Raw genomic sequence first — 14,910 nt, forward strand, 5'->3', positions numbered from 1 at the left:
TAACAGAGTCTCTTCACTCTCTATTTCATAGACGGTCTGTTTCTGCTGCATGCCTTTTCTATAGATAATTTCCATGGGTACTGTTCTTCTGAATTGACTTCTATAATTCCTGCTCTCTCTTTCAAAGCGGTCCGAACACGTGCCATTACCACTCACTGTCTTTTTACTGTCCAACTTCAAACTCACAGAACCAATCTTCTTCTTCCTCATTTATTCATTCAACTTCTGTTTTCTGGAACAACCTTCCCTCATACGTATTTCCTGATAATTGCAATCTACAGAAGTTCAAGTCTAACGTCAACAAATATCTTCTTTCATCTTCTCAACCTCCAACCCATGCACAGTAATAAATACTACAGGTTCTAACATGGCTGTAGCGGAGGGTATACGCCACATACCTCTGGATTTTTTTTTAGGTGAATAGCGTATACCTTCTGGTTTTTGAAAGATGTGAAAAAAAAAAAAAATATATATATATATATATTATTAAAATATTTACTGAAAATTAAAAAATAAATTTATTAGAATTTGATTTTTAGGCAATACTTATAATTTCATTATTTTTAATATACTGTATATGCCGCACACGCACACACACACATATATATATTTTTTGGTAGTTATTGGCGCATCGGCTTCTGTGGCCATAATGCACCTCCCAAGGTTTTTGCAGTACTTTGATCCAAGCCCGAGGCGGGATTCGAACCCGCGACCTTTGGTACATATATATATATATACACACACACACGCACGCAAATGGGTATACACCGTATACCCTCTGGAATTCGATTAGTAAGCACAGTATACTCTCTGCATACTATGCTTACTAATCTGTAACATTCACAGAGTATATCTTTTGCTAATTTTATGACTACAGCACTAAGTTCTAATATCTGTCGTGTTTGGGGTTTTCATAAAAAAAAAAAAAAACTGCATAACATCATGAAATTGCACTAACCATATGTTGATTATATATTTTCTCATTGGCTAGAGCATTTTCTGTAAAACTGCACAGAATTTTAATAATCTAAAAAGGTAAAATGATGAAATCCCCTCCCCACCACTGGACTTGTTCAGAGGAGCAAGTCCATTGGTAGGTGTTTTCATAATCTCCACAACCTTTAACAGCTGAAGGAAGCCATGTAAGCCATTACCAATGTCAACTTAGGTGAAGTGGACTTGATTTGTGTTTCCATAAACATGTAAACTTGTGGATGTCTGTATGCCTGATCACCATTTTAAACGCTATCGCAAAGGTTTGTACAATAAAAATTTTCCTCCTTTTTTTCCCCCTCACATATTACATTTTAAATGAAATGTTTTATAGGGATATTACATGTCATCTTATGAATGTCTTATACCTTGGTGAAATTTATAAAATAACTTATAATACTGAATAGTCATCATCAGCCATTTTCAATCCACTGCAGGATGAAGGCCTCTCCAGCAACTTTCCAGTTCCTTCTGTTTTGAGCACTGGCCATCCATTTACTACCCAAAAACTCATGAATTTCATCTATCCATCTCCGCCTTTGTCTTCCAGGTTTTCTTCTAGCTCCTCTTGGGTACAATTCTGTTATTTTCTTAGTCCATCTGTCATCATGTCTTCGAGCTATGTGTCCTGCCCAAGACCATTTTAGTTCTTTAGTTTTGATAAGAATGTCCTTTACTTGAGTTTGCTGCCTAATCCATGTGTTTCTCTTCTTATCTAACAGTCTGATTCCCAATATAATTCGTTCCATTCTTCGCTGTGTAGTTCTCAGCTTCTCTTCCATTCTTTTGGTGAGTGCCCAAGTTTCACTTCCATAAGTCATGGTGGGGAGTATACATTGATTCATTATTTTACGTTTCAGACAAACTGGGATATTGCTCTTCAGTATGTGACTATATTTCCTGAATGCTATCCATCCAAAATTTATTCTTCTCTTGACTTCCAGCCATTTATCATTATTACAGCTAATAACTTGTCCCAGATAAGTATATGACTCCACCTTTTCAATTACTGCTCCTTCAATCATTATTTCCCTTTCCGTGGCATACTTGTTCATCATTACTTTTGTTTTAGCCATATTCATCTTTAGTCCAAAATCCTTACTAACTGTGCATAACTGATTAAGATTTTCCTCTAATTCTTTGGGATCGTGGCTTATAACCACAATGTCATCTGCAAATTGTAAATGGTTTAGGTACTCTCCGTTCACATTGACTCCTTTCTGCGACCAGTCTTAATCTTCTGAAAGCTTCGTGAAGGGCAGCAGTAAACAGTTTCGGAGATATTGTGTCTCCTTGTCGAACTCCTTTCTCGATTTTAAATTTGCTATTGTCTTTGTCTAGTCTAATAAAGGAGGTAGCACTCTCATATATTTTCTTCAAAATCATAATATATGGGGTATCTATGCCTTGTCTTTCCAGTGCCCGAAACATTGCCTTATGCTGTATGGAGTCAAATGCCTTTTCATAATCCACAAATGCCAGACATAATGGTGTTTTATATTCATTTGCTTTCTCCATTAGCTGTGATATTACGTGAAGGTGATCCATAGTTGAGAATCCTGTCCTAAAGCCAGCTTGCTCTTTCGGTTGATTCTCATCAAGTATTCTTTCTAATCTGTTAGTAATGACCCTTGTGAACAACTTGTAGATGTGGGATAACAAGCTAATTGGTCTATAATTTCCAATTTCTGATTTATCTCCTTTCTTATGCAGCAAAACTATGATTGCATTATTCCACTGCTTAGGCGTCACACCTTTTCTAATGCACTTTGTGAAGAGCCTTGCCAGTTTTTGTGTTATGTCTCTTCCTCCCAATTTTAACAACTCTACAGTAACTTCATCTTCCCCCGGGGCTTTCCGATTCTTCATTTTCTTCAATGCATGTTCTACCTCATCAGGAAGAATATCAGGTATGTCGTATGTGTTGCTACTTTGCAATCCATCTTTCCCACTGCTGGTATCATTCCCTCGCTCCTTGTATAATTCTCTGTAGTAGTCGTCTGCTATTTGAATTATGCCTTCTCTGCTGTTTATAAGGACTTTATCGCTATTATTTAAGGAAGAATAGCTTTATCGCTATTCTTCAGTTTCAGTATCATTTGTTTATTACTGCTCATGGCTGCTGATTTAAATCCTTTGTTTTCCCTTAATGCTTGTTCTACTTTTCTTGTGTTAAATCTTCTTATGTCCTCTCTGAGTCTCTTTCTAATGGCTTTGCATAACTCAGTATACTCAATTTTCTCCCTGTCAGTGTTTTTCTTGCTCTTCATTTGTCGTCTTCGGTTCATCATGACAAGTGTTTCTTGACTAATTTTTTCTTCTTTGGATTTCTGTTTCCCTATAGGTTTCTTGGGCTTTATTACTTTCAGAAAGTTGTAATATTCCTCGTCGATATCTTGGTCCTGAGCAGTCTGCAGAAGCTCAAACTTGTTCTTAAGTTCCAGTACATACTGCTTTTTCTCCTCCTCTGTTATCTCAAAGACCTTTGTATTATTTACTCGAGTCAGTTTTTTCCTTTCCTTTCCTACATCTATATCAAGTGTATAGATGTAGGAAACCTAAAGAAGTGTATAGATGTAGGAAACCTAAAGAATTACACAAAAGGAAAATTAAGAATTACACTTTTCTTCTCTGGTACCGATTAATACTATGAAGTTGGATCCAAAATCTGTTACTATTTCTAATATAAGTAATCTCTTTAACAGCTACTTGCTCAGTAAAAAAAAAAAAAAAAAAAAGCATTGCTTAACCCTTTCAGGGTTAAGTAATGCCTTTTTAATGTTACAATGCATTTTAACCCTTTAAAATGTCTCAAAAAATTAGGAGGAGAGGAGAAAACACCTGTTGACCTCATTTGTCAGATTTGAAATTAGAGAATTTTGAATAAAGCACATCATGATACATAAATATACGCAGAATACATACACAAATTATTGCCCAATTTTGAAGTCTGTAGTGTTAAAGCACCACAAATGCTGGCAGCCATCCCATATACATGCCGGGTACCAGCAATAATCACCCGATCTAACATAGTAAGTGATTGAACACTGTCACGTTCATGTGCACGCTCTCCCAGCAATCTGAGCATGCATTGCTTATTTAGTTTATTCCATTCCTAATGTTTTAGTTATGTTTTCTTGCTGAGGAAGGGGTTCATTACCCCGAAAGCTTCCTTACCTTATTAAAATTAATTTAGTTACTGCATTCACTGGTTCTACTGTATTCTTCTTTTGCATAAATTATTGCATTAAAAAATTAAATAATGGCAGGATATAATTTTTTCGTGAACTTTTATTTTGTTTTTTTGTTTTTTTTTTGGATAATAAAAGCAAAATAAGAACAACAGAAGAATAAAAAATTTATATATTTCAAATGAATTTTTATAAAATTTCAAAATTCCACAAAAATCTCACACCACATACTGCTCTCAAAAAAGTTTCCACAGGAGACCCAGCCACATTTAGCAAACTCACTCATACAAGGGTTAATCAGAACAAAACATACAATAATCTTACAACAAATTTAAAACAGAAATACATAAAAAAAAAAATATATATATATGGCCATTATTGCAGTTAGCACATGTCCTCTAGTAATTGTAATGATTCTATAGAAATTGTACAGTATATTACAAACATGTACATTGAAGTACTATACTGATGTTCTGTTTCTGGCTAAGAATCAAAAAGAAATCTAAAAATTGGTAAAGAGAATGCAAGTGTTTTCCATTTAGAGATCAATGGAAAACACTTGCATAAGTCTCGGCAACTGTATGAGCACTACCAGTTTTTGCAATGATTTCTGCGATTTTATAAGGTGCAATCATTCCATCATCATTTGTTTGTGTATTCTTCTTAAATAAGGAAGTAACAGTGTTACGCTGCTAAAAATTCTGTTTTAAATTTTTAAAATATTCAATATGTTTACTAACTTTATCGGGATGTTTCCTTTTTAATAGATCTAAAAGTCTTGATGGTTTCATAGCCTCATTTGAAAAAGTACTATTACACATAAGACACATGGGCTGTCCCGAGTTGAATTGGCTTTAAATAAAACCATAGGCTATATATTCATCTAGATACTGTCAACACTTTTTCTTTTCAGCACTTGACATGATTGATGATGGGTTGAATAACTACAATGAATTAAATAATAAAATATAAACTATTTTTATTTAACTGTCATAGCCCATGTAACTCACAAAAGGACTGTGGATAAAAAATAAACAACTTCCACAAGGAAACAATAAATCAATACTAATTGTCGCTTAGCATTAGTAATGGCCACATGGTGCAAGAAAGCCTATGGCTTATGCTGCACCAGTCAAAAAAATAAAATAAAATAAAAAAATAAGAAAATAATAAAAAATAAAAATAAAATAATAATAAGAAGAAAATAATAAAAAAAATAAAAACAAAATAATAATAATAGGAAAATAATAATAAAAAAAAGGTTAATAAGAGAAAAGGAAATACACAACCTATGCGTTTCCCTCCTCCTGTAGGTTGTCCAGCTGACCTTTAAATTTCTCCAAATTGTCAGCCTCTACCACCAATGTGGATAACTTTATTTATAATTCGTTGGCCAAAAGAAAACTTCCCCCATAACTTGAAATTATGGCCTCTAGTTCTAGAATCATTTATAACCGTGAAAATTTCATCCTCATTCATTTTACTTATGCCTCTCAGAGCCTTAAACATCTCAATCAAGTCTCCTCTAAGGTGCCTCTTCTGACCGGATTGTGGTCATCCCAGAACAGAAAATATTTATTTTAATATTAATGTACAAAATTTGCTATACCATTACACATCATTGTGATTATTGTTACCATCCTAGGGTTAATACCATTGATACTCCAATATTTAAATAAACCATAATGGGGCATTATCAACACTAAATACCAGACACAGCTTTTATTTGGTCCGAAGATACCCAATATTGTACACAGCAGAGTCACCTTCAAACAGTCGCACTAAGTTGTTTTTAACTGGTGCATCCCCATCTTCCAAACCATAATGAGATATTTAGCTTGATATCACTTCAATTACTCATCTGTAGTAAATGAAAAGGACACAATTTTCAAAGCCATCAACTAACAATCCCTGCTGTGGTCTGTCTAATCAATTTTTTTTTTTTTTATATTCAGCATTGGGAAATATTTCTGAACAAAATGTCTGCATGATTACCACAGCTCAGAGGAAGATATTGTTCTTTAATAAACAAAAGGCTTGACGTAGCCGAGTGGTGAGGAATGTGAGTGCAGTAGCATGTGCTCTTTGAGTGGACTGGAGTTCAAGGCCCATGACTGCTAAACGCGATTAACGGTTGTATTGATGATTTACTGTAAACTCCACTGACCTGGTGGTCGCGCCAGAGTATAAACAAGAAAAATATTAAAATATTGTTTATTAAAGAAACAATATTTCTTTTGTTCTTTGGTGGCCTAGGTAGCCACCAAATTCCAGGAAGGAAATATGAACTATAAGTAATTTTTCTTCATTTCTGAGCATCTACTAATGTACCAAACCTTTTTTTCTTACTACAGAAGTAAATAACATTTTAGCAAAGTTAATTTTTTTAATTTGCAAAGTGGGATCAAAATGACCCACTCCATAACTTTGACAAGCAACAACTCAGCCAAACTGACATAACCATTCAACACAACACTTCTCAGTTTAACAAAAACCAATTCAAACTGAAATTATTATTTTAAGTACTGGATGGCATTGCTGCTTATATCCATGTATATGCATTTCTCTGTGTAAGACTGCATTCATAAGTAGATTTGTATGTTGTGCAGGCTAAAAAATCCAGAGTAACTCGTGGATAAAATTTCTACTCCCTCTGATTAAGATTGCTTAACTACAGCTTTGACTGAAGAAGTTTAGACATTCCTCTAGTTGTTAACAGAAATTGACCCAGGCCTCTCCTAAAAAAAAAGTGGCAGATGGCAATGTATCACTCCTACTAAGCTGTCACAGAGGACTACCAAAAACCTCACCTTATATTTGTCCTTGGAGCTTGGGGGGGATGAACTGCATGGTTCAACTATAGTTTCAAAGTGAAGAGGATAGTGTGGAGTATGACTTTATGTCATACTCCACACTATCATCTTCACTTTGAAATTCTACATTATTTTTACAATTCTTTTCTATGCACTGCCCATTATTCTTATGTTTATATGTTTTCAACTTTCTAATTACATAATGCTTCTTGCCACTTTGAAGTTTAAAAATGTACATTCGGTACAGTATATTATCTACATAATATACTATACTTTTACTGTACCTTTTCCAGATTTTATAATACATAAAAAATACTGCATATGATTCTTCTAAAAATACTTCTTAAACACTATATTGCATTTATTAGGCATCTTAATGAAGGACAATATTAATCAGGTTTGCATTACAACATGCAAAATATGGCAAACCCCACATCTAACAATGCACAACTCATACATAAACTAGCGCCTGATGTTATGCTAGTCTAGCTATTCCTTCACTATAGATGAAAAAAAAGTGTAATCTGCTGTTAAATTGCAAATTTAATGAAAATCTGTTTCACTATGAAAAAGCTGGAGAAAAACTGTTTGGATGATGAAAAGAAGATAGGTCAAAAGAACAGCCTCTGCTGTACATAGAGTTATGCAATGTTAAGTGAGGTGCAACTCTACCAGTACTTTAAGTCTGTTATTCTATGTTTCAAATTACCAAAAATTTACTAATTAAACAAAACATTTTTAATACCTCTTGTTTCATGACTAATAGTGAGAACTTTAAACTGAAAGAAAGGGGGTGTTAATTTTAAACAAGATGCAACAAACATAACGGTAGGAAGGTAAAAACATATTTTGTACATAAATTTGAACATACTGAGGATATACCACAATTTGCTGCCCAGTTCCATTGTCCCCAATGGTATAGTCAACTGAAGTAGTAGTTGATCTACGCTGTTCGTGAAATTGGCTCTCCTGCAATAAAGAGAATGTGCTCGCTGGAAGGCTACTCTCTATTTGCTGCTGGTTCTGTGAATTATAATTAAGAATTTCTTATGTTATAATATTATTATTTTTAATAAAAAAAATATTTCTCCTCTATATAAACAGCAATAAGGTACAATAACTTACTGTTTGTGAGCAGACTGACAATTTTATTTAAGTGTTAAAGTGAAAAAAATTAAATATTTTATTTATATTAATTAGGTTGCAAAAGGTTACTTATATTATGGCTCACATTATCATCTGCATGGATTGATTTTGTGTGAGCAGTAGTCTAAATTAAAAAGATAAATAAAATCAACGTCTCCTTTTTGAAAAAGTGTGCTGGTTCATGAAAGTAAATGAAATTTGAACTGTGAAAGACTAAATACTAGAAGCTATAATGTTTTTAATGTATTTATAGGAAACCCTTCACTTATTTACACCACTTCTATCTTTTATTTTCACCAACAATTCCTTCACTCTTACTATTCTTATATTGTCGAAAAGGCAGATACAATGCCATTAAAACTGCTTCAAAGATTATCATTTTCAAACAACTTAATGAAATCACACTTTTATATCTCGACACCTTTCCTTCGATAACTGGTCAGATTCTTTCCAAGCACCACGTGTCAGAAACAACTATAAATGTTTGTAGGCCTCTGTGTTTTAACGTAGACTAACTTAAGAGAGGGTTGAAGCAGTTTTATTACTGGTTTTGTTAATAGATGCGATACAAACTGAAGGAAGAATGAATAATAATTATTTTTAAAAAAAATAACTGTTTGTTAGGCATCCCACTTTTTTTTTTTAAATTCACAAACAAAAGCAACCATTTTGACATCAATTCTTCAGTTTATAAAACAGCACCCAACTGAGTTTTTTCTCTTGAAATTTTGTTAATGATTAAATACACATCCAGGAAAGATGCTGTAGCAATAACGTTTCAAAAAAAAAAAAAAAAATTCTACACACTTTTTTTTTATTTATTCAGTGCAAAATGTGATGTTTAGTATTTGACACCAGTTTTTGAATTTGTAATGCAGCTTCCAATAGATGAATTTTCTTGAATTGTTAGCAGAGACAATGCATACTGAAGGAAAAATACATACAGCAGAAAAATCAAAATTCCTCAAAATGTGTAATTACTTCACTTCTTGAATATTTCTCAGGGGAATAGTTGACTGTACAAGGACAGCAAAGAGATTAGCTATCCATACTTAAAAAAAAAAAAAAAAGTGGGTGTGGATTTAAACCTTATGTGCCATTAATAATTTCCAAATACCTATTTCTTTCTGATTTACATAGTTTCTAGACAGTATGTCATTATTACTATATATTTAAATGCTTAAAATCATTCATGTTACCAGATATTCAATATAAATTCACAGTATGATGCTTAACGGTTCAAAGTTTCTGTTTAGTTTTTAAGATAGTATAATGCTTAACGGTTCAAAGTTTCTGTTTAGTTTTTAAGATTTGATTGCTGAAACCTGGGACCTTTATTTCTTTGACAAGTACTGTGTGGTTATAAAATAAGTTTCCCTATTCAGGAGACCCTAGTGTCAAAATGGTCAGAGTTTGTGCTGTGAAATTTGGTGGGCATGTCATTTAGGGTATGGGAAAGCGATCTGTAGGGAAAAAAAATCAGTTCAAATTTCTGCCACCAGGGGGAAAACGCCACTGCACATATGTAAAAGTTTTCATTTATTTCAAGACATGCTGCTTACGTAAATGACATCCTGTTAGATAAAAGCAGAAGGGCCAACACCAACATCAATAACCATTATGACTTACAAAAAGGAACATGCTCTTTTAGTAAAACTGTTCTACCAGAATAACAGTAACGCTAATGCAGTACTACATAAATATCGGAAACTTAAAGGTTTGCATAAAGGACTGTTGACATCAGTGGGGCTTCAAAAACTAATAAAGAAATTTGAAGCGACTGGGGAGTTTGGTGTAATTCCAGGCAGGGGACGACCACGTATCTGAACGGAGGTAGTGGATGAAGTGGTGGTTGCAATAGCATCCAGGTAAGAATGTGAAACACTACCAGTTCACGTAGTGCAAGAACTAAAGTCTTGTGATCAGCAACAACAACTAGACTTCGCTCTACGATTTCTGGCTCATATGGAACTTGACGATACATGAGCTCGAATGATCTTGTGGTCTGATGAGGCACATTTCACTCTTCATGGGTCTGAATGCACAAAACTGCGGAATATGGGGAACTTCTCATCCATCTGCTGGGCATGAAAGACTACTACAAAATCCAAATGTTACAGTATGGTTTGATTCACAGCAGAGTTTATAATAGAACTATTTTTTTTTTATGAGTCTACACCTCATGGCCCCGTAAGGTGCACAGTAACTAGTGCATGGTACTGCGCTCTTTTAAGAGCTCAAATTATTACCGCTCTGCAAGAAAGGCAATGCTTGGAGACTGCAGTGTTCATGCAAGATGGTGCCCCTCCCCATGTTGGTCGACAAGTAAAGGAACTGCTCCGTTCAACATTCGGAAATTATTGCATCATTTCTAGAGACTTTCTGCAGTTGTGGCCAGCCTGATCAGCAGCTCTCAATCCCTGTGATTTCTGGCTATGGGGTTACCTGAAAGACAGAGTTCATCATGGCAGCATACAGACGCTTGTCAATTTGAAAGCAAGCATTAAACATCATGTAGCCAACATCCCCAATGAGGTGCTATGTGAAACTGTCACATGTAGTCCGCTGTTTTCAGAATGTCATCTCAAGTGAAATAAAGCACATAGAACAATATCTGTATATCTCTAAGTTCTGATATTAAAATCTAATTATAAGTATTTCATTTCACGTTTACAGTGCCAATTTCTCCCCTGGTGGAGGAAATTGGAACTAATTTTTTTCCTTCTACAGATCGCTTCCCCATACCCTAAATGACATATCCACCGATTTTCACAGTGATATCTCTAACCATTTTGACAGTAGCATCTCCTGAATAGGGAAATTTATTTTATAACCACCCAGTGAGATAGCATTTTGGCTGGTGACCACCATTCTGCAAAGAGATTACAGGAATCACAGCTATTGTATTATCTAATAAAAATAATGAATTACCCCTAAATACTTACGCTACATGCATAGCCTTAAAAAAAACTGGACTTTTCAAAAATCCAGCATGTGCTGGGTTCTGAGAATGGTGGATATATAAGTAGTAGTAGTAGCAGTGGCATGTGATGCAAGAAAGCAAGTGTATGAGCTTATGCAGCATCAGCCAAAAAAAAAAAAATCACACCATTCCCTCCAAATGCCTGTCCAGTTCCTCCTTAAATTTATTTAACCTGTCAACTTCCACAACGACAGATGGAAGTTTGTTCCAGCAATTAACCACCCACTGGCTAAAGGCAAATTTCCGCACATCTATTCTACATCTGTCTTTTCTTAATTTGAATTTATGCCCCCTTAGGTTCGTAATCTGAACAAGTGGAAGGATCTCATCAGAATTCAGCGTGCTCAACCCATTCAAGGCCTTATATACCTCAATCAGATCACCGCGCAGGTGCCTAGTCTCCAGCCACTGCAATTTGCAGAACTTAAGCCCCTCTCTTGGTAAGAGGATCCCTTCATTCCCCTCACCAATCTTGTTGCCCTTCTCTGTACATGCTCAAGTAAATCTACATCCTTCCTAAAATGAGGCCTCCAGACCTGTACGCAGTACTCAAGGCGTGGCCTGACCATTGCCTTATACAGAGGGACAATCACCTCCTTCTCCCTGATAGCAAAATTCCTATATATCATTGACAAAACCCCATGACCTGCCCTGGCAGCCTGTCTGATTTGCTCAGAAAACTTCATATCTGACTGCACAATTACTCCCAGGTCTTTTTCATTTTCTACCACCTTAAGTGTAGTACCACACAGTTGGTATGTTTCTCTGGGGTTACTTCTACCCATATGCAGTACTTTGCATTTTTCAAGGTTAAACTTCAGTTGCCACTTCTTAGCCCATCTGCCCAAATTATCTAGATCCTGTTGCAGTAGCACACTGCCATTACTGTCATTAACAACCCTGCCAACTTTGTATCATCTGCAAACTTCGACATTAAGCCTGATATACCTTCATTAATATCACTGATAAATATACAAAACAACAGTGGACCCAACACCGAACCCTGTGGAACTCCACTAATAACATTAGTCCACGAAGAGCAGCACCCGTTGATTACCACCCTCTGTCTTCTCCCACTTAACCATCCTTTTATCCATTGTAGCAACTTACCCTTAATACCATTCTGCTCCAATTTGTCCAATAGTCTTCCATGCGCAACAGTGTCAAAAGCTTTCCTGAAATCCAAATATATGATATCAAAATTATTTTTTGCATCCAGTTCCTTTGTAACGACATCATAATATCCCAAGGTTCTACAGTAATAGTTTTCTTCTCAAAAAAACAATTTGTTGTTATGAACACACATTTTTTTATTTGCATGAAAAGAAATAAAACAGTTATAGTCTAATTGTATTCTATTTCTAATGTAAGCAAGTTAGAGTACATCACTTTAGCTGAGCAAATTAACTATGGCTACGATGTCTTTGGCTGTGTCAAGGACATATCATTCAGAAGAAAGCCTTGGCAAGAGGAAATCCCACTTGTTTCACTGAGAATAAAATAAAAAGGGCTAACAGCAGTGTTTCATACATGATCCTGTATGTTTTCCTATTTTCAAAATATGAAGATTTCTACAATTTTCAATACAGAAATCAAAGAAAACCCTTTTACTTGGAAAACACATTACTGTATAAACAATTAAGACTTAGTGTTCTTGTATAGTTAACTACCATGAAACACCCCTTATGGCTATACTAGACGTTTACTTAAAGCATGATGTTGGAAACAGCTGCGAATGACCAGTTTTACAGGAAGCAGAGGGAAAAAGCATGCAAACTAGACAGGTGCTCAATGCCTGCTGACACCGTCGGACATGTTGAAAGCACCAGCAACTTGCTATTTATATTGCCTGAGGAGAAATTCTCCCCGTGCAATGCCAGGCGAGATTACCAACACGCAAAATGTAATAACAGACCAAATGAGGAGATCAAACACTTGAAGAAAATTTATAAGGAGACCAGAAGAACATATTATAATCTTATTTATAAAGAAAAGTGTTTAGCATGGGAATGATTGGTAAAAACAACTCTTGATGAAGACCCATGGGTCTCCCTTACAAACTGGTTGTTGAAAAGATACATCCAGCAGAGATCTTCTCATCCATATTAAAGTCAAATAATATTGAAACGCTTACACGGTCAGAGACCATGAATGCTATTCTGGACGAAATAATACATCAGGATGTTCAATCTCCAGAAAATAACGAAAAGACTAAAATAAGAATAGACTATTTAACCTACAAAGGACCTTCATTTGAAGAAAATTTCAAGAGTGAGGAGATTGATGAGGCCATTTGCTCCATGAAGGAGGGAAAATGCCCTGGTTTAGATTTGATGGAAGTTTCTGTCTTGAAAAGAATTTGGGAAATTTGTCCAAAACTGATTGAAAATCTACTTAACACCTGTCTTAATGAAGGTTCTTTTCCCAAATTATGGAAGCAAGCGAATTTGAAAATATTATTAAAAAATCCTAAAAAATCCATAAACCAGGCATCGTCATACCATCCTATTACCCTTCTTCCTGTTCCTGGGAAGGTACTGGAAAGACTTATTGTTGCAAGATTTCTAAATTACTACAATAGAAAAAAATTTACACTTACCTAATCAATTCGGTTTTACTAAAGGAAAATCTACGGTAGATGCAATTAAATAAACTATGAATTTTGTCTCTACTTCAATACTAAATACATCCTCGGCCTCTTCGAGGACTTCAAAGGGGCCTTTGACACCTTATGGTGGCAGAGTGTCCTGGCAAGGTTCCGGGAGTCCGGGGTCTCTGTCCCCATTTACAGCATTATCACTGACTACTTTCAAGACAGATGCCTTGTAGTCTCATCTGGACATTGCTCTGTATTGAGACCAGTTACTCGCAGCTGCCCACAGGGATCTGTTCTCAGCTCTGTTTGCTGGAACGAGGTCCTTGATGGGTGGCTGGTTAAAGAACATGAGCATATTTCTAAACTTGCACATACAGACGACCTCTCTGTTCTCGTATATGGTAATTCCAGACTTGAATTGGAAGAACGTGGAAATGATTTGTGGCTTGACTTAAATACTTAGTGTGTAACCCACAAACTGGAGATTTCCGTAATGAAAACCAGACAAATGCTCTTTAAAGGTAACCTAAATTTACAGAGACCACCACACATAAGATTAAACGACCAACCTATTAAAATTGTCCATACGTATAAATACCTCGGTGAAATGGTCAATGATTGGTTTCAGTTCATAGCCCATGCAAAATATATACTCCATAAAATAAGAACACTGACTGGAAAATTAATTAGAATTACAAATGCCTTGGGCATTAAGCCTTCTACATTAGAAATGTATTATGGAAGCATATTTTTACCTATAGTTCGCTATGCAGGAGGTGCATAGGGCCCTAACATTTGTAAATGCCTTGTAAAAAAATATTTTGTGCAAGCTCAACGGTTCTTTTTATTAGCAACATCAAGGGCATGTCGTACAATTTCGACATCAGCTCTCCAGGTACTAACAGGCAAACTGCCCATCCAGTTTGAAATAACATTTAACTACTTACAGTATATAGGCAGAAGGGCCTACCTGCTGTTATTGACCACTATACACTTAATCTAGAGTTACCAGTTAAGAAAGATGTGCAGAGAATTCAGAATTAGTTCCTTGTAGATTGGCAGGAGGAATGGTCTAATGATACAAAGGGTAGAATAACTAATAAATTCATGCCTAGGGTGATAGAATTAAGTAAATTAAATATGCCATGGTTTAATCCAGGCTTAAATTTAACATTCTTGATTTCAGGC

The 14,910-nt window shown here is 35.3% G+C and overlaps 1 protein-coding gene across 1 annotated transcript in view; it reads right to left on the reverse strand.

The window, feature by feature from the left end:
• Nucleotides 1–14,910, reverse strand: part of PAPLA1 (Phosphatidic Acid Phospholipase A1) — a 334,165-nt gene that overhangs the window by 95,619 nt on the left and 223,636 nt on the right. The window contains exon 11 of the mRNA XM_090384561.1: nt 7,869–8,020. Within this exon, the coding sequence (XP_090240687.1) occupies nt 7,869–8,020 (152 nt within the window). The remainder of the gene's footprint in view (nt 1–7,868; nt 8,021–14,910) is intronic.

The sequence above is a fragment of the Mastigoproctus giganteus genome, chromosome 11 (assembly GCF_048544385.1).
Source record: "Mastigoproctus giganteus isolate SK-2022 chromosome 11, ASM4854438v1, whole genome shotgun sequence".
In the NCBI taxonomy this organism is placed as follows: Eukaryota; Metazoa; Arthropoda; class Arachnida; order Uropygi; family Thelyphonidae; genus Mastigoproctus; species Mastigoproctus giganteus.